The sequence below is a fragment of the Sturnira hondurensis genome, unplaced genomic scaffold (genome assembly GCF_014824575.4).
Source record: "Sturnira hondurensis isolate 20B ecotype Veracruz unplaced genomic scaffold, ASM1482457v3 Scaffold0009087, whole genome shotgun sequence".
NCBI lineage: Eukaryota > Metazoa > Chordata > Mammalia > Chiroptera > Phyllostomidae > Sturnira > Sturnira hondurensis.
The window spans coordinates 384,215-407,651 of NW_028081718.1; the positions used below are offsets into that span (position 1 = coordinate 384,215).

Sequence of the window (23,437 nt, forward strand, 5' to 3'; positions counted from 1 at the left end):
CACAGCCCTCACCCTGAGCTCTCGCCCTGCCCCGCAACAGCCTTCTGTGTGACAACGGTGGTGCCAGAACAGCCCTAGCAGCTACAGCTGCTCCTGCCCCCAGCGCTTCAGCTTCCATCCAGAAACACAGGCTTGTGAAGGTACAGGATCCTGGGCCTGCTGCTGGGGCTATACACACAAAGACACACGTGCTTCATGTGGTATGTACACACAAGCCCACACACTCAGACACATACACTACATGCTCTGGGTACACACATGCACCCACTCAGATGTGTATACACTGCCTGCTGGGTATACACACATTCATGCTCAAAGACAGGTATATACCCACACCCACATGCATTTGAACTCGAATACACTTAAGGACATATGTATACTTACACTTAGTCTCACTGTTATATACACTTACACACTGAAACACATATGAGTCTGTCCAGAAGGTGTCCAGCCATGTAATATGAAAGACATTTATTGAACAAAATACAAGAAACATTGTAGATAGGGCAACGATGCCTCAGTTCCCTTCAAAGTAGGCACCTTAGGACCTCACAGTTTTTCCGATAGCCATCAGCTGCCCCGTCGTATTTCCCTCAGTTTTATTGATGGTCTGAAATCTTTTCTCTTTCAAAGGTGATTTTAGTTTTAGGAAAAGCTGGAAGTTACAGGGCGCCAAATCTGGGCTGTAGATGGGCTGAGTCACCTGGGAGATTTGATGTTTTACCAAAAAACTGCATGAGATGTGATGCATGAGATGGTGCGTTGTCATGATGAAGCTCTAATCAGCAGTTGCCTGTAGCTGCAGCCTTCTGAATGATCTGAGTGGCTTCCACTGAGTAATGTGCAAGCTTAATGCAAAATCTGATGCAGATTTGTCGCTCTACTCACTCAGTCAATTGAATGTGATGGCCACACAGTACAAATGCTCACTCAGTGGTGTCTGCCACCCCCACTGACCAGTACCGTGAAGTTGTCATTGTTCATGCATGCACATTCCAGTCCACTGTCCACGGCTGCCAGGTTACATTGATGTAGCGCAAACCATTCTCACTATATTAACAACGGTTGGGCTTTTTCTAGACAGACCTTGTATACCCCCATTTTTACACTCACTTATTCTCATACTTTACACACTTATATTCACATACACAGTCACTCCTTCAAAGACATACACTATGGACACACTCAGACATTCACATATTCACACAGATGTTCACATGATTAGAGACTCACTTATACACATGGGGTCTCAAAACACAGGTACACACTCATATTCACACAGTTACACACACTTTGTGTACACAACTCAAAGATAGGTATGTACAAACTTGCTCATGCTTTTACACATGCAGGTTCACAGTTACACGTGTGTATTTACACATACCCTCCACACGTGGGAATATGTGCCCATTCTCACTCACACACACACACACACACGTCCATGCACACATACCCAGTGTTGCCCACACACACTTTGTGATAGTGACCTTACCCATCTGTAGGACCTGCAGCACTCACAGAGGTGTGTGTACACATACACCTTCCGCCTGAGCCCACCTCTCCTGGAGCTCTGTCTCCTTTTCTTCTCCTCTTACAGACAGAACTTCCCACAGTGCCCACCTCACTCCCACCTCACCTCACTCGTTCTCTTGTGCTCTGACCTGCTGAGGGTCACCATCCCCACAGTGTCTGTCTCTGCACCTGTCAGACATGCACAGTCCCAGAACCATGTGTGCCAGCATGCTTCCATGGGTGCACAGTAAGACTCAGCACAAATGTGTGCCTGCACCTGTGTGCTCTGCCCACATGCATACACCTTGTCTGTTCATGCATGTGCATGGTCCTGGGTGTATCCCATGCCTTGAGGAGCAGGGGGGCCTAGCCAGGTGGAGGGCTGTCCTCATAGACATGGACAAGGGCCTGCCTGACCCGTGTGAGAATGGTGCATTCTGGAACCTGGCCAGATGCTATGCCTGTGCATGTGCCCCTGGCAGCCAACCGGGGCCCAGGGAGATTTTCTGCCTAGGTGAGAGGCCCCAGTCCCATGAGTTTCTGGGGCCCTTTCTCCTGCCCTGTTTGCTAGCAGGGTTGGGGCTCTGTGGTCGCTGTGCACATGTGGGCCCAGTGGGTCAGAAAGTGACCCTTCCTTGCAGATAGCACCAAGGGCACCTGCTGGCTGAAGGTCCAGAATGGCCGCTGTGAAGTGAACCTTTGTGGAGGTGCTCTGTGGTCTGAGTGCTGTGCCACCCTGGGGGAACCCCTGTGAATGCTGCAAGATGGGTAATGCCCTGACAGCCCCCAGGGGGAGGGTCCCTGAAGGCCTCCTGGGTGTGGCCACTGGGCCTGCATGGTGCCTGTTGGGAGACCTGGGATAGCACAGGTGACTTGGGTCTGGGTGAAGAGAAGACCCATCCCCACTCCAGCTCTCCTGCCTATAGACCCCACATGTGCCTGTGGCTTTGTCCACTGGAAGGAGCTCACCTGTGAAGGTAACTAATGCCCTGCCCCTCTGGGGCCATCCTCCCAGCTGCCCTTGGGCAGCTACATGTTATGAGGGCCAGGTCTTTGAGATTTTGGACAGACCATGTCCTTGGTACCCAGACCTTCCTACCTCCCCTAGGACAACTTGGGGGTCCTGAGTACCAGGAGAGCAGCAACCTAGGAGCCGTGGCCCTCACCTGTCCTCTGTGCTTGCCACTGCCCAGATGTGAACTAGTGTGAGATCTTTCCTGGGGTCTGTCCCAACAGGTGCTGCTGCAACACCACCAGCTCTTTCCGCTGCGAGTGTCCCGAGGGCCTGACACTGGACACCATGGGCTGGCTGTGCGTGGGTGAGTCCTTGGGCAGGACTGTGCGGTGCCTACCCTTTCTCTGGTGCCTCTACCCCAGTGACTGGAGACCCCTTCTAGGAATGGGGTATATAGGGGGTCCATCCCCTGCCCATCTGCTGACTTTTCTTGAAGGACATTTATTTTGGAGTAGTCTCCCTCTTCACTTAACTGTCTCCTTAATGAAGCTCGTTGCACGTAGTAAAACCTGAAATGACATCAGTAGCTTTGTTTATTCTTTCTGTTGACCAGGTGAGGCTAACACAGAGGTCTGAGCATGAGGTGCCCTCAGTGTCCTGGGTGCATACCTGCCCCTCTGTGGCTGCCCCTCAGGTTCAAAAGCACTGAGATAATTTTCCCCTAGATGAGGATTTCTTGACTTTGCTCTTATCCACACCTGAGCTGGATGCTTCTTGGCATGGGCATATGTTGGCCAGCAGTTAGGGCTCCGCATTCTATGGTTTTTCTTCCTGTGGTGCCATCAATCCCCAGTAGCCTTCTTTTTGGCACCTTGGGGCTGGTCACTGTGAGGAAGATGGTGCTGATGACCCTTCTCAGCTGTGATGTCCTTCTAACCCGAGTTTTGGTCATACAGCAGGTCTTTTCATTGATTGCCCCCAAAAATGTGTAAAGAAAAAAAGTAATTGAGTAAAGAAAAATGGGGGTACCCTGCACTGAACTTAGGGTCGTTCAGGGTCAGGGCTCGGTGCAATGGGGATGTCTAGGCAGGTGTAGTCACTAGCCTGGGACTGAGGCACTGGTACAAGAGAACTTGGGGATCTCTGTGTGGATCACAGCACTTCCGGATTTTTTCGAGAAATTCTATAACAGGGTTTCATCTTCAAATTGGCCTACTTAAATGAATGTTCCTTTTGTAAAGAGAGAAAAGTTGTCCTGGACCAAGAATTAGCAAACTTTTTCTGCAGAGGGCCAGAGAGTGAACATACTTAGTTTTGTGGGCTATGCAGCGTCTGTCGCAACTACTTCAGCTCTGCTGTGCAGCCCAAAAGCAGCCACAAACAGTATGGAAACAAATGGATGTGACTGTGTGCCAATAAAACTTTATTCACAAAAACAAGTGGCCGACCCCCTGGGCCACAGTTATTTAGCTGGCCCCTTTCTTAGACACTTCTGTTGCCTCTGGCGTTGAGGAAGGCTTATCTGCTGTCAGATTGTTCTGGAGTTTTACAGATTAAAGTACACAGCCTCTGGAGCCAGGAGGCCTAGTTTGAACCTGGCTCTGATTAATCTGAACACTGTCTGGCCTCAGATAAGCTACCTCACCCTTCTGTGCCTCAGCTTTCTTGCCTGTAAAATGAGCATGATAATATTTCATCTTGGTGTTATTCGAGGATTAACTAGATAGATGAATTTAGAACAGTGTCCACAAAGCAAGTACCCTAGTGGTGGGAGTTATAGTTATTAAAATGTAGCTGTTAAATGACATTGAATCGCAGTAATCCCAGTTACCCCTTTCATTCTTGCTGTTGCTGATGGGTGGCGGTTTCAGACGGTGTTGCCGAACAAGGCTGTATTTCCTGTCTGGCAGTGGATACATTGTGGCAGGGCCTTGTGCAGATGTGGGCCTGGAGGTGTGTTTCCTGCACTGGGACGAGGACCACTGTGGGGCGCCCCTGCCCGGCAAGTGCCAGATGGACGTCTGCAGCTGCTCCATGGGGGCTGCTTGGAGGGCTGCATGCGAGGCATGCCCAGTGCCCAGTCCCTGGTGTTCACTAGCTTGTGCCCCCGGGGGCTAGGATTTGCCAGCACAGACTTCCTGTCAGGCCAGCCCTCTATAAAGGTATGTGTGGGCACAGGGAGTCTGCAGCATGGGGAGAGGCCACAGCACGAGCAAAGGTCTGGAGGTGAGAAAGCTCAGGATTTGAGCAGTGGGTTGGGGCAGTTTGGTGACCCTCGGTGCTTCTGCATCACAGATGTTAACGAGTCCAAAGCCTTCCCTGGCCTCTGCACACGTGTGGCCTCTGTACAACACTGAGGGCAGCTTCCACTGCTCCTGTACAGGAGGCTTCACCCTGGATGCCCAGGAAAGGAACTGCAAGGTACATGCCTACCTCTGCCTCTTGCGGTGGGCACCCGTGGGCATGAGGGCCACTAATGTAACTTGGAATCCAGGCATGTGTGTTTACGCACCTCTTATGCTCTGTGACACAGCACAGGTTACCACGCTCTCTGGGCCTCAGAGACCTTGACTGTAAGATAAGAGTCTGGTAGAGGTAACCTCCAGGGGCCTCCTGGCTGGGCTGAAATTCCTGCCCTCTCCTGGTGTGCAGTCCCAGCTCCCCCATTCCCCCACTGACTTTGGTTTGGCAGCTTGGGGCTCCTCCTGTGTAGCCCTGTGCATCTGTAGGTTCAGCCTGGCCCGAACCCTCTCTCCCCAGACATCAATGAGTGCCACATCTCCCCCAGCCTCTGTGGCCAGGGCACCTGTGCCAATACCCGGAGCAGCTTCCAGAGCTAGTGTTTCCCTGGCTGTGAGAGTGGTTTCATGCTGACAAAAGGCTGCACTGGTCAGTGGCAGCCCCTGGGCAGGACAGTGCCTGCAGGATACGGAGTACAGTAGAAGATAGTGGGCACAGGGCTGTGATGGATGTGTGTCAGGTGTGGAGCAGCTGGGGTCCAACTGGGACACAGTGAGTGTGGACATCGTGGGGCAACATCCCCAAGAGATGTCAAGTCTGGCCCGCAGCATGGAGACCTGGGACTGACCTTCTCAGCGTTTTCCCAGGCTGGGTGTAGCCTGCGGGGGAGAGAGGGCGCAGGAAGGAAGAGGCTCTTGCCCCCTCCCTTCAGTTTTTCACATGCTTCTACCAGGGAACTGTGGAAAATTTGGCAGCAGAGAGCTGTATTCTTGGGCTCGTGACCTAATGAAGAGACAGGTGTTAATAAAACAAACCCTCAGAGCAAACCAGACCGGCTGCATGGTGCAATGGGAGCATGGACCTGGGGGTGTCCCACTCGGAGGGCTTGAGGTTGTGGCTGAGAAAGTAGAAGTCAACAAAGTGAAAAGGGTCTAGAAGAGAGGTCTGGGGAAAGAGCAGTACGTGCAAAGGCCCTGAGTGTGCCTGAGGAATAGGAAGTGTGTGTCAAGACTGGAGTGTAGGGGAGGTTGGTGGGGGGGGCGGGGCATGGCACATGCTCCTGGCACTGCTGCAGCAGGTGCGGGCTGGGCCTTACTTTCCTCCTGTGTGCGCCAGAAGGCACCTCTCAAAGCCTCCAGCTTCCCACCCCATGTGACTTGCTACTCCTCCCCCTCAGGCTCCTCTCCCTGGGTCATTGGCACCCCAAGCTTCCAGGCTTTCCTGGGTTCAGCTGGGGTGATGGCGCAGCGCAGGGGCACAGGGAGAAGCTTGGAGAGCCACGTCATACCTTCTCATGTCTGCATCTTCACACCTGCTGTCTCCTTCCATGGGCCCAGACATGGACAAGTGTGCTCGGGACCTGCTGCTGTGCAGGGTAGGCACCTGCTCCAACACAGAGGGGAGCTACGCCTGTCAGTACCCTCCCGGACTCGCACCATCGGCTGGGGGAGCTGCATGTGAGGGTTCATGTGCACCAGGCGAGTGCCTAGGCGAGCAATTGCGAGCCGTGTCAGTGAGTTATCGGGAGTGTGTGTGTCTATCTATGAGTGTGTACTCTGCGTGAGTGTGCGTGTGTGTCCCAGTACCTCTCTGAGTGGTCACATGCATGAGGCAGTGGTAGTGTGTATTCACACGCATGTCTGTGGGTGTGAAAGTAGAAAAGCATGTGTGCTAGTTCAGTCAGTGTGTGTCTGTGTAAAGTGTGGATTTCTGTGTAAGTGTGTGACCTTGCAAATGCATCTGTGGATATGTGAATATGCCTATACAAGAGTGGCTCTGTTTGTATGTGAGTACATACAGGTGTGGTTTTGAGTCTACATAAGTTTGTATCTACTTTTACACAAGGGCAATTGCCTGTGAGTGGGTGTGAGAGGTGTTTGTGCATCTGCATGAACATGCATGCGGATGTGTGTATCTGATTGTGTGCCTACTGAGGATGATTGTGTTTGCATGTGAAGGCATGTTTGTGTGTAAGCCTGTGTGAACATGCATGTAGGTGTGTATATCTGGGTGTGGGTGTGTTTATATAAGGGTGAGTGTTTGTGTGTGGCTGCCTATAGCATGAGCCCATTAGCATGCATGTGTGTCTGCATGTCTCAGGGTTGTGCATATGGCAGAGAGGGCCCCTCGCCCATCTGTATGTGCTGGGTCCCAGGCAGCCATTGCTACCCCAACAGACATGGATGAGTGATCCCTGAGTGAGGGCCCGTGTCCCCACGGGGATGTCCCCAGTGCATCAACATCATCAGCACCTCCCAGTGCTCCTGCCATGCCAGCTTGGCACGTGGTCAGAACACACCTGACCACAAGGGCTGCATCCACCTGCCGCACATGAATGTCACGCTCCAGCCCCTGGTCCCAACCTGAACCTCCTGTCCTCAGTCCCAGCCCTGATCAGCTCCGTGCTTGACCCTCTTCCCTGGCCCTGCCCCTCCCCCTCTGCCCCCCTCCCCCCAGCAGACATCAACAAATGCCTTGCTGGCAGAGGTGTGCCGTGCGCTGCATTAACATTGAGGGTGGCTACTCGTGCGGCCGTGGACACGCTTCTCACTGATGCTGGATGGGAGGGCGTGTGCAGGTGGCCTGTACAGTGCCCCCCACCCCCACTGCCTGGGATGGGGGAGCCAAGGCAAAGCCAGCTAAACAAGGCACAGGCACTGACCCTGGGGGAGAGTCCCTGGGGCTCCACCTCCATCCCAGCCTGCCTGCAGCCCAGCCCCTATCCTGCTGCCCCAGACGTGGATGAGTGTGAAGGGAATCTGGACATCTGTGATGGTGGCCAGTGCATCACTGTCCCCGGGGGTCAATACTGTTTGTGCTATGAGGGCTTTGTGGCCACGCTGGACATGAAGATGTGTTGGTGAGAACCTGGGACAGTGAGGTGGAAGAAGCAGTGTCAAAACTTACACAGCAGGCTTTCTATGAAGTGGGCGAGATAGAGACCAGGCTGCACCCTGTCAAACACACCGGCAGGGGTGAGCAGGTTTTTCAGCAGTGCATGGTGGTCTGCTGTTGGCCCTCCGTGTCCTGAGCCAGTCTCAAAGCCCGTGGGATGTTGTTCATAGTAGCAGAGCCCCCAAACCTTGTTCCTTTGAAGTATGTTTGTTGAACACTCATTGTGTACGGGACGTGTATCAGAAGTTCATGCTCTGTTTCAAGAGTCATATTTTACATTTGGGGCTGGCTGAGGGGGTTTTTTGCAGGGGACTGGGGGGCAAGATAGAAAGACACTCAGGATTGTGTTCTTTGAGCCCCAGTCACTTTTCTTCTGCAGGTTACTAGGCTGGGGGTGATGTGCACTGGGTGCCCCACCAGGACAGAGCTGAGGACCAAGTGGGGAATTTCCAGGAAGAAAAAATGTATTTGCTTCCCAACAGGACATGTGCAGCCCAGTGCAGCTTAGAGGGCTCCAGATCACAGGAGTCTTTAGGAAGCACTTAAGGAAATGGCCTTGGAACCAAAGAAATGTAGGGGATGCTGCCTACGACATACCTTTCTTGTAGATCCACATTGGCATAAGGTCTGAGAAGGTGTGCAGGAGCAAACCTGGTGAGCTTTGTTTAACTCCATGTTCTCTAAATGTATTTGGCCGTAAAATCCTTTTGGAAGTACGTGTCCACTGTGCTCAGTGAAACTCTCATATAACACAGCGGCGTCAAATACATACCTGCTGGCACCAGCGGGAGCTCCCCACCCCCTTGCCAAGGGAGCCAGGGCACCTGTGTGGCAGGACCCTCCACGATGCAGGTATACCCCCTCTGTGCCCATCTGCTTCCTTCCCTGTCACCCTGCAGATGTGAATGAGTGTGACTTAAGCCCTCACATCTGCCTCCACAGGGACTGTGAGAACACAAAGGGTTCCTTTTCCTGCCACTGCCAGCTGGGCTATGTCGTTAGGGAGGGGGCCACAGGCTGCTCTGGTGAGTGGGTGTCAGCCTGCAGGTGGAGGGGTTCTGAGGGGCCAGCTCAGGGGGTGTGGGGGCTGCCCTGTCCCTTGAGGCTGAGTGTGACACACCTCATTCTTAGAGATTTCCACTGGGAGCTCCAGTTCAAGTAGGAACAGGACCCAGTCGAGTGCTCCTGGGGCCCCCTTGACAAACAGCTCAGTGAGGGGAGTGCCGAAGCCCCAAGTGCCCACAGTCCTTCCCAAAACACACAACAGGATGATTTTCAGGGATATAGGAATTAGCCTGTGGCTCTTCAAAAGCTACTCTTTGAACTGGGTAGGTTGCCATAGCCAATTACTGCAAACCTGGGGCCTGGAGACCTCCAGAATCTTCCCTCTCCAACACAATTGGTTCTGGGGGCCTCTGAAGTCTGAAATCAAGGTGTTGGTGGGTTGGTTCCTTCCTAGGAGCTCAGAGGGAAAGTCTGTTCCATGCCTCTCCTGGCTTCCGGTGGTGGCCACCATCCTTTGCGTCCTTGGCTTGTAAGTGCGTCACTCCAATCTGTGTCTGTCATCACATGGTGTTCTCTCTGTCTCCAAATCTCCCTCCTTTCAAAGGACGCCAGTCATTGGGCCCACCATCATCCAGGATGACCTTATCTTTAAGGTCAGGTCAGGATGACCTGACCTTCTCAGAGACTTGGTGTTGACATAAGCCTTTCTATTGAAACATGTTTACGTGAGTAAAAATGGGGGACAGAGGAAAGAAAACTCCAGTAAATAGGAGCTCACTTAGGTGGTGTCTGAGCGCTGCAGAGAATGTGGGGGCGAGGCAGAACATTCTAGAAGGTTTAGAAGGGCCTCCTACGTGTACTTTAGGGCCCTCACTCCTGTTTATTGTGCCTGCTTTTCCCACCTCCACCCAGCCCCACACCCCTACTCTTTTTTTAAAATTCATTTTCAATTATAGTTGATATACAATATTATATTTGTTTCAGGTGTAGGACAGACACTCTTCATGTCCACTTTAAGTCTCTCATGCTTCCATTTTAGATTATTTCTAAGGGAGGCCAGGAGTCATGCCTGTCAGGTTTGGGGGTTTTCCTTTTGGCTCTGAGGGGAGGTGGACATACCTGCCTGGCTCAGCCATGTCCTAAGGGGTCCTGACCCCTTCCCTGACCGTCACACTGGGTCTCCCCGTTCTGTACCCGAAGCCCTGTTTCTATGAGGCCCTGGCCTTGTGGGGGTGCTCGGTTCCTCTACTGGTCTTGACCCCCATAAGTAGGTTCCTCTCCTCTCAGACATAGACCAGTGTGAGCTGGGAGGACACAGCTGTGATAGCCACCCCTACCTCAACCTCCTGGGTAGTTTCAGCTGCAGGTGCCAGCCTGGCTGGGTGAGGGATGGCTTTGAATGCCATGGTGAGTTCCTAGAGAGGGGTGGTCTGGGCAGGGCAGTTGAGTGAGGTGGGGGCAGGGCTCAGGGTGCCTGTGGGGGCTGGTCAGGGCTGAGGCTAGATGGTCTGCCCTGGCAACCCCCCAATGCACACTGGGGGCCGTGGGCCTGCAGTCCTGCAGATGTGGATGAGTGTGTCCTCCAGGAGCACCAGTGTGGCCCGGTTGCTAACTGCCTCAACCCCCTGGCTCCTATTACTGTGTCTACCACCCGGGCTTCACTGCAGACAGCTTCTCCTGTGAAAGTGAGTTCTGGAGACGGGGAAGGGCAGGAGAGACCCAGAAAGGCAGCCATGCAGCTGGATTCTGAGGTGACCACCATGGTCAGCTGGTTTCCTGACTCACATGTACCCCCATGACTCAATGTGATGCTATAGGCCAAACCCAGTCACTTAGGGCAGTCTTCCCACCCCTTGTTCTGAATGCAGGAAGCCTTCTGGAAATGGGGAGCAGGAACACCTGCTCACTTCCCAGTGACCCTCTACCTTGGATCCTGTGTGTGCAGGTCCCCTGTCTGCCCCTTGGCTGGGATCCCAGGGATCAGTCCTATGCACCTGTTCCCCAACCCGGGGTTGGTCACCTGCCCACCCGGTTGGGGTCTGAGTTCCCAGTGCTCGTGAAATCTTAGGTGATGGTGAAAGGTTTGAGTCACCAGGGCCATCTGTCCACCTGCATGGGTCCTGGCCAGCTAAGCCCCAGACCTCTGCCTCTGGGGCCTGCAGACAGGGATGAGTATGCGGAGGATGTGGGCCTCTGTGAGGATGGGCAGTGCCTCAACACCCCAGTAGCTTCTGCTGCGAGTGTGAGGTGGGCTTCAGCCCCTCGGAGAACCACTATGCCTGCCAGGGTGAGGCCTGGGCCACTGGGGCTGGGACATAGCAGCGGGTCCCCCCAGGCCGGGCAGGCTGACTTGGGATCCCCACAGATGTGGATGAGTGCATGCTGGGCAACCTCTGTGTGTTCAGGAGCCGTGAGAACCTGCCTGGAATATTCCACTGCATCTGTGGTGAGGGATACGAGCCAGACAATGGTGGCAGCAACTGCACAGGTGTGGGGCCAGTGCGGCTGGGGGTGGGTGACACAGGAGGCTTAGGGGTCATGGCTCACTCCCTCACTGCCCTCAGATCTCTTCTAGAGCTCCCTGGGGTAGGCCTTGTCTGATTGTCCCCTGTTCCCATTGACCTTCATTGTCACCTGTCACCCCCTGAATAAATGCAGTAAGTGAATAAATGAAGGTCAACTCCCTCCACCAACCTGTCCAGGTGGTCTCCCAATTGTGTGTTTAAAACCCTGGCTGGGTGGCTCAGATGGTTGAAGCATTGTTCTGTGTACCAGAAAGGTGGCGGGTTTGATTCCCAGTAGAACCCTTAGGAGTGGCAACCAATTCATGTTTCTCTGTCACATCAATATTTCCCTCTCACTTTCTCCCCCTTCCTCTCTCTCTAAAATCAATAAATGTATCCTCCGGTGAGTATTTAAACAAAACAGAATCAGAGGACATTTTCAGTTTAGGGCCAGATAGTAAAATATCTCTAATTCTGTGTTCATCTGTTCCTTCTGCCTGTTCAGACACCTGGCTCAAAAACTGTTTCCTTGACATGCACTACCGAGGGGACAGTGGCCTTTCCTGCAGTGCTGAGATTGGGGTTGGCATCCTCTGTGCATCCTGATGTTGCTTGCTAGGCTGAGCCTGGGGCACCCCCTTTGAGCTGTGTCCTATGGCCACGTGGTCTCTGTCACAGACATTCAGCTCTGCCATTGTAGCTTGAAAGCTGACAGGCATTTGAATGGGTGTGGCTGTGTACCAATAACACTTCACTGACACAAAAAGCAGGGGCTGGATTTGGCCCACAGGTCGTAGTTTGCCAATGACTAGTGTGAAAAGGTGTTCTAAATGCTGGTTACAGGACAGGGCAGACCCCAAGGCTGCTGTCACCTTGGCTTTCTTCCCTGGGGAGGGCACGGGCCACAGCCCAACCCCCAACACCCAGGGCTTAAGTTTCCCCAGCAGAAGGTGGCAGGGATGTGGGCTGAGGGAGGGCTAGACGTCAATGGGTGTGCAGACCCCCTGAACTGCATCAATGGCCTGTGCATCAATACTCCTGGCAGCTACCTCTGCAACTGCTCCCAGGATTTTGAGCTGAACCCCAGCAGGGCTGGCTCTGTGGGTGAGCACCTACTCAGTTCTGAGAGCTGGGTGGAATTACAGCCTGGTCACCCTGGTCTGTCATCCTGCTCAAATCCACCTGCTCCCGACAAACAGGTCCTCGCTGCCCCTGGCCAGAGTGATCATCCCTGTTGACTGTTGAGATACAGCCTTCTCCTCTAGACACACATAGACACACCCACACAAGTCTTGTCTGCTTGGCCTCTGCATGATTTTTTGTTCAGAAACACACATCTGACACACACATGCAGAGATACACATGCACACACAGTTGCACACACATACACCATCTCTCTTCTGGTACCTGCTAACCATCCCTTCTGCCTGTTCAGACACCTGGCTTGGAAACTGTTTTCTTGACATGCACTACCAAGAGGATGGTGGCATTTCCTGAAGTGCTGAGATTGGGGTTGGCGTCCTCCATGTGTCCTGCTGTTGCTCGCTGGGCCAAGCCTGGGGCAGCCCCTGTGAGCTGTGTCCTGTGGCCAACACCAGTGAGTCCCAAAGGGTGGGGGCAGGCAAGCTCTGTGGCCTGAGTCACAGAGACCTAGCCCCAGTCCTGGTCTTCCCCGGAATTAGGGAGTCATCTCTGCTAGGTGACGGATGCTTAGGAACCAGACAGGGAGGGGCTGAGCCTGAGTTACACAGTGTATTCTCAGCAGTTCATTAACTGGGCTTCTCTCCAAGGTGTCTTCCTATAGATTCTTCTCTGTATGTTTATATTCACTCATGGGCTCAGACAGTCAGCAAACATTGACTACTTGGCTATCAACTCCAAACATTGAGGGTTCCTTTGTGTTAGGGTTCTTTGGGGCTGGGGACTCAAAAAATGATAAACCACAGTGGCTGTATAGTGTTCCTCACCCATGAACCTGGTCCTAGGACTGAGAATAGAACCATTGTAGGGGTCTGTCTGAGGTACAGTGATGGCTCAGGGGGAAGCCTGCAGAGGAAGGGGGTAAGGGAAGACTTCTCAAGGCAAGAGGCTTGAGTGAAGTTTGGAGTTTGAGTAGGAGTTTTGCAGGCGGAGTAGAGGGAAGGGTGTGAGATACAGGGGAACAGAATGTGCAAAGGCCTCCAGTGTGAAACTGGGAGTCACCTGTCTACCTAACCACCTATTACTCAGGGGTGTGTGTGAGAGAGAGAGAGGGAGAGGGAAAAGAATGTTAGGGTCTTCCTTTTGTGGGAGAAATGAGATCACACCAGGGTCTGGTTTGAGATCAGAAAGAATCCCTGCTCCCCATCCCCAGCTACTACCACACTATCTATCTGCTGACATGTTGAATGTGGATATGTGTTTACACATACACACAAGTGCTGGGTCCACCCAGTGTTGCCTGGCCCTGAGTGACTGGGGAGGTAAAATTTGGAGGCAGTTGGTGTGGTAAAAGGATGCAGGACATCCTCTTGAGCCTGTCTTAGTGGTTGTCTCCCCTCCCCAGGCTTTACCAGAGTGCCCTGTCCCTCTGCCCCTCACAAGAGCCTGTTTCCCTTGCTGCTGAATACAGGACTTTATGTCCATGTGGTGAGGGCTTCTGGCCCAACTGCATCACTGTTATCCTGGAAGGTGAGGCCTTAGCATTTCATACATCGTGTACCACTGATTTACCTTTCTTTTATCACTGCTTCACCAAGCAGAGGTGGGCAGTGTTGGGAGGAGACCCAGGTCCTCTTGCCTGGAAGCCCGACAGTGAGACCAAATGGTGCTTTTAGTTTGTGGTGGATTTTTTTTTGCTTTTCTTTTAACCATCTCTTCTTTCACCTGTTGATCTGTCCATCCATTCCTCGTGCATCCTTCATCTTTCCTCTGTCCATCCATTCATACATTTATATACATTCATCCATATATTCATCCACCAGCTCACCTCCCTATCCATCTATTCATTCATCTGCACACCTGTCAACTCACCCACCCATCCATTTACTCATCCACCTTCTTGTCCATTGACCCACTTGCTCATTCACTCATCCACTACTCCTACTCTGTCTACCCACCCACTGATCCTGCATGCATCAGTCCATCCTTCTATGCACAGCGCATGATGAGATTGGCAAAGTCCACTGGGAAGTCCTTGTGATGGATGGAATGACTATCAGATGAAGGAAAGGGGGATGAATTCAGGGTGACATTGACCCACAAGGTTTGGGTGTGGTCTCCAGAATCTAGCAACTCCCAGGTAGTTCTGAAGAAGCAGGACAGGCTCTTACAGGGCTCTGGCGAGCCCAGCCCAGGGCACTTGTGTCCCCAAGGCCTCTGCATGGGTTTAGCTTCCAAGCTCGGCCTTCTCACTTCCTGACGGATATTGACAAGTGCCAGAACCTGCCAGGGCTCTGCCATAGAGGCAACTATGTCAATGTGTTCGGCAGCTTTCTGTGCAAGTGCCCCACTGGCTACCATCTCCAGGAGGCGACCCACATCTGTGAGGGTGAGCCTGGGCCCTACCTTCCCACCTTGCTTTCTTGCACAGCCTTACCTCCTCCTCAGGCACTGGTGCCTGAGATGCCCTGAGAGCCCGACCACCTGCCTTGCTGCTGAATCCCAGTGGCAGGGTGTGCAGGCTGCCCTGGAACACCCATCCATGCTCGGCTCTGCTGCCTCCTGCTCCCAGTGGCCCAGTCTCTGGGGTTCTTCCCTCTCAGAAATGACCTGGCTTTCCCACAGCAGTGCTGCCTCTCTCCCTCTGGGGAAAAAAAACTGCCAGAAGCTGAGAGCTTACAGTGAGAAGACAAAGACATAGAAGTAACAGCCCCACCTATCCTTCAAGCATCACCTCACTCTCCTTACTCTCATTTGAGCATCATAGTACCTACCAGCAGTATACTGGTGCCAGCGATGGTGCCTTGCCACTGTCGTGAGCATTTGTACTTGTCATTCACTTGCCCACCCCATCAGCCCCATGAAGGAGCTGTTCCTCTGAAGCTCCTCTTTCTCAGATGTGGCAACGTGGACTCAGGAGGTTAAGGGACTTGATGAGAGGCGCCACCTAATAAATGATAGAANCAGAAATGACCTGGCTTTCCCACAGCAGTGCTGCCTCTCTCCCTCTGGGGAAAAAAACTGCCAGAAGCTGAGAGCTTACAGTGAGAAGACAAAGACATAGAAGTAACAGCCCCACCTATCCTTCAAGCATCACCTCACTCTCATTTGAGCATCATAGTACCTACCAGCAGTATACTGGTGCCAGCGATGGTGCCTTGCCACTGTCGTGAGCATTTGTACTTGTCATTCACTTGCCCACCCCATCAGCCCCATGAAGGAGCTGTTCCTCTGAAGCTCCTCTTTCTCAGATGTGGCAACGTGGACTCAGGAGGTTAAGGGACTTGATGAGAGGCGCCACCTAATAAATGATAGAAACTGGCTTTGAATCCAGACATTCTTTTTAAAAATATTTTTTTATTGATTATGCCATTACAGTTGTCTCATTCCCCCCCTTCACTCCCATTCACCCTGCACATCCCTCCCCCACCATTCCCCCCGTTTCGTTCATGTCCATGTGTCACAAGTTCTTTAGATTCTGTATTTCCTGTAGTATTCCTGCCCTCCCCCCTATCTATTTTCTACCTACCCTCTATGCTACTTATTCTCTGTACCTTCTCCCCCCTTCTCCTCCTCCACTCCCCTGTTGCTAACCCTCCATGTGATCTCCATTTTTATGGCTCCACTTCCGATCTAGCTGTCCTCTTAGTTTGCTTTTGTTTTAGGTGTGGTTGTTAACAACTGTGAGTTTGCTGTCCTTTCACTGTTCATATTTCTTACCTTCTTTTTCTAAATTCCTTTAACATTTCATATAATAAGGGCTTGGTGATGAACTCCTTGAATTTGACCTTCTCTGAGAAGCACTTTATTTGCCCTTCCATTCTAAATGAAAGCTTTGCTGGATAGAGCAATCTTGGCTGTAGGTCTTTGGATTTCATGACTTGGAATACTTCTTTCCAGCCCCTTCTTGCCTGTAAGGTCTCTTTGGAGAAATCAGCTGACAGTCTGATGGGCACTCCTTTGTAAGTGACTGTCCCCTTATCTCTTGCTGCTTCTAGGATCCTTCTAGGATTCTCTCCTTCATTTTAATCTTGGCTAATGTAATTATGATGTGCCTTGGTGTGTTCCTTCTTAGGTCCAACTTCTTTGCGACTCTCGGAGCTTCCTGGACTTCCTGGAAGTCTATATCCTTTGCCAGACTGGGGAAGTTCTCCTTTATTATTTGTTCAAATAAGTTTTCCACTTGTGGCTGTTCCTCTTCCCCTTCTGGTACCCCTATACTTCGGATGTTGGTTGGAACATTTAAAGATTTCCTGGAGGTTTCTAAGCCTCTCCTCATTTTTTTGAATTCTTATTTCTTCCTTCTTTTCTGTTTGGTCATTTTTTTCTTCCTTCTGGTCCGCTCCCTTGATTTGAGTCCCAGTTTCCTTTCCATCACTATTGGTTTCCTGTGCATTTCCCTTCACTTCAATCAGTTTAGCCTTCATATGTTCCTCTAATTTGTGGCTAAAAGCAACCAATTCTGTGAGCATCCTGATCACCAGTATTTTGAACTGTGCATCTGAAAGGTTGGCTATTTCTTGGTCACTTAGAATTATAGGCTCTGGGGCTTTGAGCTGTTCTTGAGTCATAATGTTTGGTCTGTTCGCACCTGTTATGTATGAGGGGTGGAGCCTTAGGTGTTCACCAGGGCAGGGCGACCCAGTTGCTGGGTTGTGATGCTGTATGTGGGGGTGGGGTCAGAGAGGGAAAAAAGTGGCGCTTTGCTCTGCTCTTCTCTCTCGCAGATTTATGTCCCCTCTGGGGCTTCCCACAAGCAGATTGGGCCCCTCTGGTGCTGGCTCCCAGGTGTGCGGGCCCATGTACTCTCCAGAACCCCGTGGGTCTCTCCAACAAACTCTGTGAACCTGGGAGCCTCTCCTGGCCCCTCGACCCTGAGAAAGTCTTTCCAGTTGGTGCTTTCAGGATCTAATTCACATCCCTGGGGCCCTAGCCTGAGTGATGTGTCTCACTGTTCACTCCTTCGCTTGGTTTATCTGCGCGCGTGAATGTGTGGCCGCAGTCAGCCAGCTGCCCTGTGCCCTCACTGGGTCCGCCCGTCGCCACCCCACACCCGGGATCCACCAACCGCTTCCGCCTTGGCTCCTGGGTCAATCGGACCAAACGATCTTTCCAGCCCGACCCCACTCCACTGCTGACTCCACCCCTCTTACCAGTCTGGCTTAGTGGTTTGTTGTTGTCGGACTTCTGTACAGTTCAATTTTCACTGTTTTGGCTGCGTTTTTGTTTCTAAAACTTCGCTGTCTTTAAATTTAGTTGTGGGAGGGGGCATAGTGCTTCCACCTATACCTCCATCATGGCCAGAAGTCCAAATAGACTTTCAAAGGAGGAATATTATCAAAATGAAGACATACTATATATTGATCAAGGGATCACTTCTCTGAGAAGACATCACAATTATAAATGCATATGTATCTAACAATAGAGTTTTCAAAGAAGTAACAATTAACAGAACTGAAAAAGAAATAGACAAATTCACATTATGTAATTGTTGGACACTTCAACATTTCTCCTTCAGTGATAAAGGAAACAAATAGAAAACCTGGACAATGTTGTATACCACCTAGACCTGACTAATAGTTCTAGAACTTTCCAGAATACTCCTTCTTCTTAAGAGCACATGGACATTCACAAGGGAAGGTCATAATCTGGGCCATAAAATAAACCTTAACAAATTTAAAAGAATTAAGTCCCACCCTGACTGGTGTGGCTCAGTGGACTGAGTGCTGGCCTGTGAACCAAAGGGTCACCAGTTCTATTTCCAGTCAGGGCAGATGCCTGGGTTGCAGGACAGTCCCCAGTAGTGGGCTCATGAGAGGCAACCACACATTGATATTTCTCTCCCTCTCTTTCTCCCTCCCTTATGTTCTCTCTAAAAAGAAATAAATAAAATCTTTAAAAAAAAGAATGAAGTCAAAGTATTAAGTCCTCAGAATGTAAGGAAATTAAACCAGAAATCAGTCACAAAAGGATATCCAGAAAATCCCCAGATATTTGGAAATTAAATAATATACTCCTAAAGAATCTATAGACCAAAGAGGAAACATTAAGGGCAAATTAGAAAATATTTCAGATTAAATGAAGGTGAAAACAACAAAATGTGTGGGATGCAGGTAAGGGCATGTCAAGAGGCAAATTCATAGCGTTAAAATGCTCATAATAGAAAATATTGGGGAATTCCACCAAGATGGAGGCATAGGTGGAAACACTGTGCCTTCTCCCACAGCCAAGTTTGAATACAACAAAGGTTTGGAGAACAAAGACACACCCAAAGACCAGAAAATTAAATTATACGGAAGTCCGACAACTACGAACCGTTCAACGGGGATGGTAAGAGGAACGGAGCCAGCAGCGGAGCAGGGTCGGGCAGGACAGATCCCCCGACCTAGGCACGCAGACAGCCCGGAACCAGTCGGGGTGTGGGGCAGACTGACCACAGTCACACATTCGCGCACATTGAGACGGACCCTGCAGGCCCCAGGGGGCGAACCCAGTGGTGGAGGGCTGATGGCGGTGGCACACTCGCGTGCAGTGGAACGAAATGCGTGGGCCCACCCAGTGACGGTGGCGGCTGCGGAGCCGGTGGGGGCTGCGGCGCTGGTGGGGGCTGCGGCGGCGGGCGGCAGCCGGGATGCCATTGTTCCTCTTTGGCCCCGCCCCCACATACAGTGTCACAACCCAGCGACTGAGTTGCCCTGCTCTAGTGAACACCTTAGGGCTCTGATCCTGCTACAGAACAGGCACGAACAGCCCAAAAGATGCCTCAAGAAGAACTCAAAGTCCCAGAGCCAATAACTCTCAGCGACCGAGAAATTGCCAGCCTCTCAGAAGCACAATTCGAGACACTGTTTATCAGGATGCTCACAGAATTGGTTGATTATAGTCACAAATTAGAGGAACATATGAAGGCTAAACTAATGGAAATGAAGGGAGATGTCCAGGAAACCAATAGCGATGGAAAGGAAACTGGGACTAAATCAACGGAATGGACCAGAAGGAAGAACCAAACATCCGACCAGAAAGGAATGATGAAATGAGAATTCAAAAAAATGAGAAAAGGCTTAGGAACCTCCAGGACATCTTTAAATGTTCCAACATCCGGATTATAGGGGTACCAGAAGGGGGAAAGAAACAGCCACGAGTGGAACACTTATTTGAACAAATAATAAAGGAGAACTTCCCCAGTCTGGCAAAGGAAATAGACTTCCAGGAAATCCAGGAAGCTCAGAGAGTCCCAAAGAAGTTGGACCCAAGAAGGAACACACCAAGGCACATCATAATTACATTAGCCAAGATGAAAATGAAGGAGAGAATCCTAGAAGCAGCAAGAGATAAGGGGACAGTCACCTACAAAGGAGTACCCATCAGACTGTCAGCGGATTTCTCAAAAGAGACCTTACAGGCAAGAAGGGGCTGGAAAGAAGTATTCCAAGTCATGAAATCCAAAGACCTACAGCCAAGATTGCTTTATCCAGCAAAACTTTCATTTAGAATGGAAGGACAGATAAAGTGCTTCTCAGATAAGGTCAAGTTCAAGGAGTTCATCATCACCAAGCCCTTATTATATGAAATGCTAAAGGGACTTATATAAGAAAAAGAAGATGAAAAATATGAACAGTGAAAGGACAGCAAACACACAGTTATTAACAACCCACCCTAAAACAAAAGCAAACCAAGAGGACAGCTAGATCAGGAGTGGAACCATAGAAATGAAGAACACATGGAGGTTAGCAACAGGGGGGTGGGAGAGGGAGAAGGGGGGAGAAGGCACAGAAAATAGCATAGATGGTAGGTAGAAAATAGATAGGGGGGAGAGCAAGAATATTGGGGGAAATATAGAATCTAAAGAAGTTGAGACACGTGGTTATAAACTAAGGGGTGGAGAATGGTGGGGGAGGAAGGGTGTGGGTGGAGGGGAATGAAGGGGGGGAATAGAACAACTGTAATGGTATAATCAATAAAATATATTTAAAAAAAGAAAATATTGGTATATGCCTCATAGGATAGTAGAAAGATTAATATACAGAGCCTGACACATGAGCACTCCATAAATTGAAGTCACTGACATCAACTTAATTTTGCTGCGAATGGAAGTGCAATGGACGTTCAGAGCCCCAGTGCTATGGGTGACCCCACCTGCCCATCTCCCTCTGCAGACACGAATGCATGTGTCACCCGGGCAGGGTAGGTTGCCAATTTGGTCAGTGCCTCAACACAGCTGGCTCCTGCCACTGCCACTACCAGTCCAGATACATGCCAGACGCTACTGCCACAGCCTGCCTCAGTGAGCCCCAACCCACACCCCCTGACCCAGCCATGCCCTCCACACAACACCTGGCCCATGATTCTGTGAGAAAACCAAGATCAGAAGCGGCAGAGACCATGTGGACTACAAAGTCAAAAATATCCACAAATCCTGCCCTTTATCCAAATTTTATTTGGGTCATGTTTCTCCTGTCACTTTGGGCATCTCAGATTTTCAGTTACCTTGTAGAGCAAGTGTTCATCTAAGTCAGGGACCAGCAAACACCAGCCCAAGAGCGAATCCAGCCCTTCGAGTGTTTTTGCTGATACAGTTGTAGTGGCACTCGGCCAGGCCTGCTTGTTTCTTACCCCTCCACCGCTGCTTTCCTGCTACAAAGGTGGACTTGAGCAGCTGGGATGGAGACTGCATAGGCCACAAAGCCAAGTGTGTCAGGTCCCTGATGGCTCAGGTCTGGGAAGGTGGGCCCAGCCCTGCAGCCCCCAGGAATATTTATCTGTTCCCCCAAGTGCTGCTGTCCCCTCTAGATGTGAAGGAGTGTAGCTGGGCTCCTGCACCATGTGCCTTCATCTGCAGAAACACGAAGGGCAGCTTCCTGTGTGCCTGCCCCCACGGGTACCTGCTGGAGAAGGATGGCAGGACCTGCAGCGGTGACATCCCTCCCTCCCTCCCTTCCCCTCATGCCTCGTGGGCTCGTCCCTACCCCCCAGGCGCACCCCTGGGCACATCTTCCGCCACCTTGCCCTCTCTGCTGCATGGCATCAGGCACCATCTCTAGGGGCTTTCCCCTGGGAAGCCCCCCCCTCCCCCGCTGTCCCCTGCCTTAGCCAGGCCCTGCCCTGAGCCTGCTGGGACCTTCTGTACTGCAGATCTGGATGAGTGGACTTCCAGGTGGCACAACTGCCAGTTCTCCTGTGTCAACACCATCAGTACCTTCATCTGCCACTGTCCCCCAGGCTTCACCCAGCACCACCAGGCCTGCTTTGGTGAGTCCCTTCACCCCTCAGGCAGCAGCTGGTGCATGACTCTGGCCTTCACTTATTTGTTCACTGAATGAAAAACAAGTACCCAGTGTGTACTGAACATCAGGGACACAGAAGTCACCAGAAGGAAGTTCTTGCTTTGTCAATATTCACACCCTGGTGGCGTCTAGAACCTTCTAGGACCCAGAAGGCCCACCCTCAGGAGTGCCTCTGACCTTGGCCCTTGACACCTGGCCAGCCCCTGTTAGGTGTCTCTCTGAGGCCCTCCTCAGGGTGCTCCTGAAAGCCCAGGGGTTCCCAGGGTCCAAAGGGGAAATTGGTTCAGAACCCAAAGCTACAAGGGCATCTGTCACTCCTATTGTATCTTAGCACCTGTGGCCTAGGAGAGCCAGACTGCCCAGGAAGGCCATACCCAGCCAAGGGTGGCTCCATTCAGGCTCCTACTGATCCACTCAGCCAACACCTGCTGAGCATCTACTGTGTACCAAGAAGTGCTCGAAACCAGAGATAGCAGACTTTAGCTCCTAGGTTAAGCCTGGCCCCTGCTTGCCTCTGTTAATAAACTTTTATTGGCATACATGCCAGTTCATTACATATTGTCTGTGGCTGTCTCTGCTCCAATGGCAGAGCTGAAAACATATTTCCTATCTGGCTCTTTACAGAAGCAGTGCTTAGTCCTGTTCTGGACCCTGAGGGTACAGAAATGGACACAGACTCAAGCTGGCTGTCATCGTGGGTGGTTCCAGCTGGCAGGGAATTAGACTGGAGAGGAACAGAACAGTTCAAGGCTGCAGTTTCTCAAAGAGGGATCAGAAGCATCATAGAAAGGGGACATTTAAGCAAAGATTTGAAGGAGGCAAAGGAGTAGGCTGTGTGCACGTTGGGGCAACAGTATTCCAGGCCTTGAGATGACATGCATTTCTCTTTTTCTCTGCAGTAAAGTTATTTTCCTTGCCTCCTAAGATGAGCACCCTTAACATGGCATTCATATGTGCATACACACACAAGACTATGGACCCACATACACATGTCCCATGTGTGCCTGAAGTACAACAAGCTCACACAGGACTTCCCTCTCTAGAATAGAGTTTAAAATCTCAGCTAGGCTCTCCACTGCATACTTACCACAGACTGAAGGCTCCAGATCATTCATGATGAACATCTGTGCAGCCCACACTCTTGGTGGGTGGTCTTAGACTAACTAGGTCAAGGGTTGACAAACATTATCTATAAAGGGCTTGTTAGTGGATATTCTCAATTCTGTGGTCCATACAGTCCCTGTTGTAATTACTCAACTCAGCCATTGTAGCTCAAAAGCAGCCATAGATAATGTGTCATACATGAATGGGCATGACTGTATGCCAATAAACTTTATTTACATGAAGAGGTGGTGGGCCAGATTTGTGCTGTGGGGCTCCAGTTTACTGATGACTGAACTAAAAGATCACACTTTCATGACCACAATAGGCTGCCCCGACCCTTGGTTCAGTTGGCCTAATGCAAGGGGATAAACTGCAGGTGGCACTGGATGTATCTCTCTGGCAGGATCCTGGTGGGAACCCAGGGCTAGTCTCTCTGGCCTCCCAAGTGACAGCTCAGACATGAGGGATGAGACCACATGTAGCTGCAAGAGCCACTGTGGCTTACTTAGAAGTCCCATGTCCCCAGTGCCTCTGGCACCCACGAAAAATCCTAAGTCCCCAAAGGGATGTACCTGGTA

The 23,437-nt window shown here is 51.2% G+C and overlaps 1 protein-coding gene across 1 annotated transcript in view; it reads left to right on the forward strand.

The window, feature by feature from the left end:
• Nucleotides 1-23,437, forward strand: part of FBN3 (fibrillin 3) — a 44,665-nt gene that overhangs the window by 12,342 nt on the left and 8,886 nt on the right. The window contains 23 exon segments of the mRNA XM_037056553.1: nt 19-54; nt 57-134; nt 2,706-2,831; nt 4,407-4,544; nt 4,547-4,639; nt 4,763-4,803; nt 4,805-4,886; nt 5,225-5,356; nt 6,265-6,384; nt 7,664-7,783; nt 8,722-8,847; nt 10,115-10,234; nt 10,391-10,447; nt 10,450-10,512; nt 10,990-11,043; nt 11,046-11,114; nt 11,193-11,315; nt 12,313-12,435; nt 12,767-12,928; nt 13,933-14,074; nt 20,628-20,755; nt 21,262-21,384; nt 21,604-21,720. Of these exon segments, the coding sequence (XP_036912448.1) occupies nt 19-54; nt 57-134; nt 2,706-2,831; nt 4,407-4,544; nt 4,547-4,639; nt 4,763-4,803; nt 4,805-4,886; nt 5,225-5,356; nt 6,265-6,384; nt 7,664-7,783; nt 8,722-8,847; nt 10,115-10,234; nt 10,391-10,447; nt 10,450-10,512; nt 10,990-11,043; nt 11,046-11,114; nt 11,193-11,315; nt 12,313-12,435; nt 12,767-12,928; nt 13,933-14,074; nt 20,628-20,755; nt 21,262-21,384; nt 21,604-21,720 (2,373 nt within the window).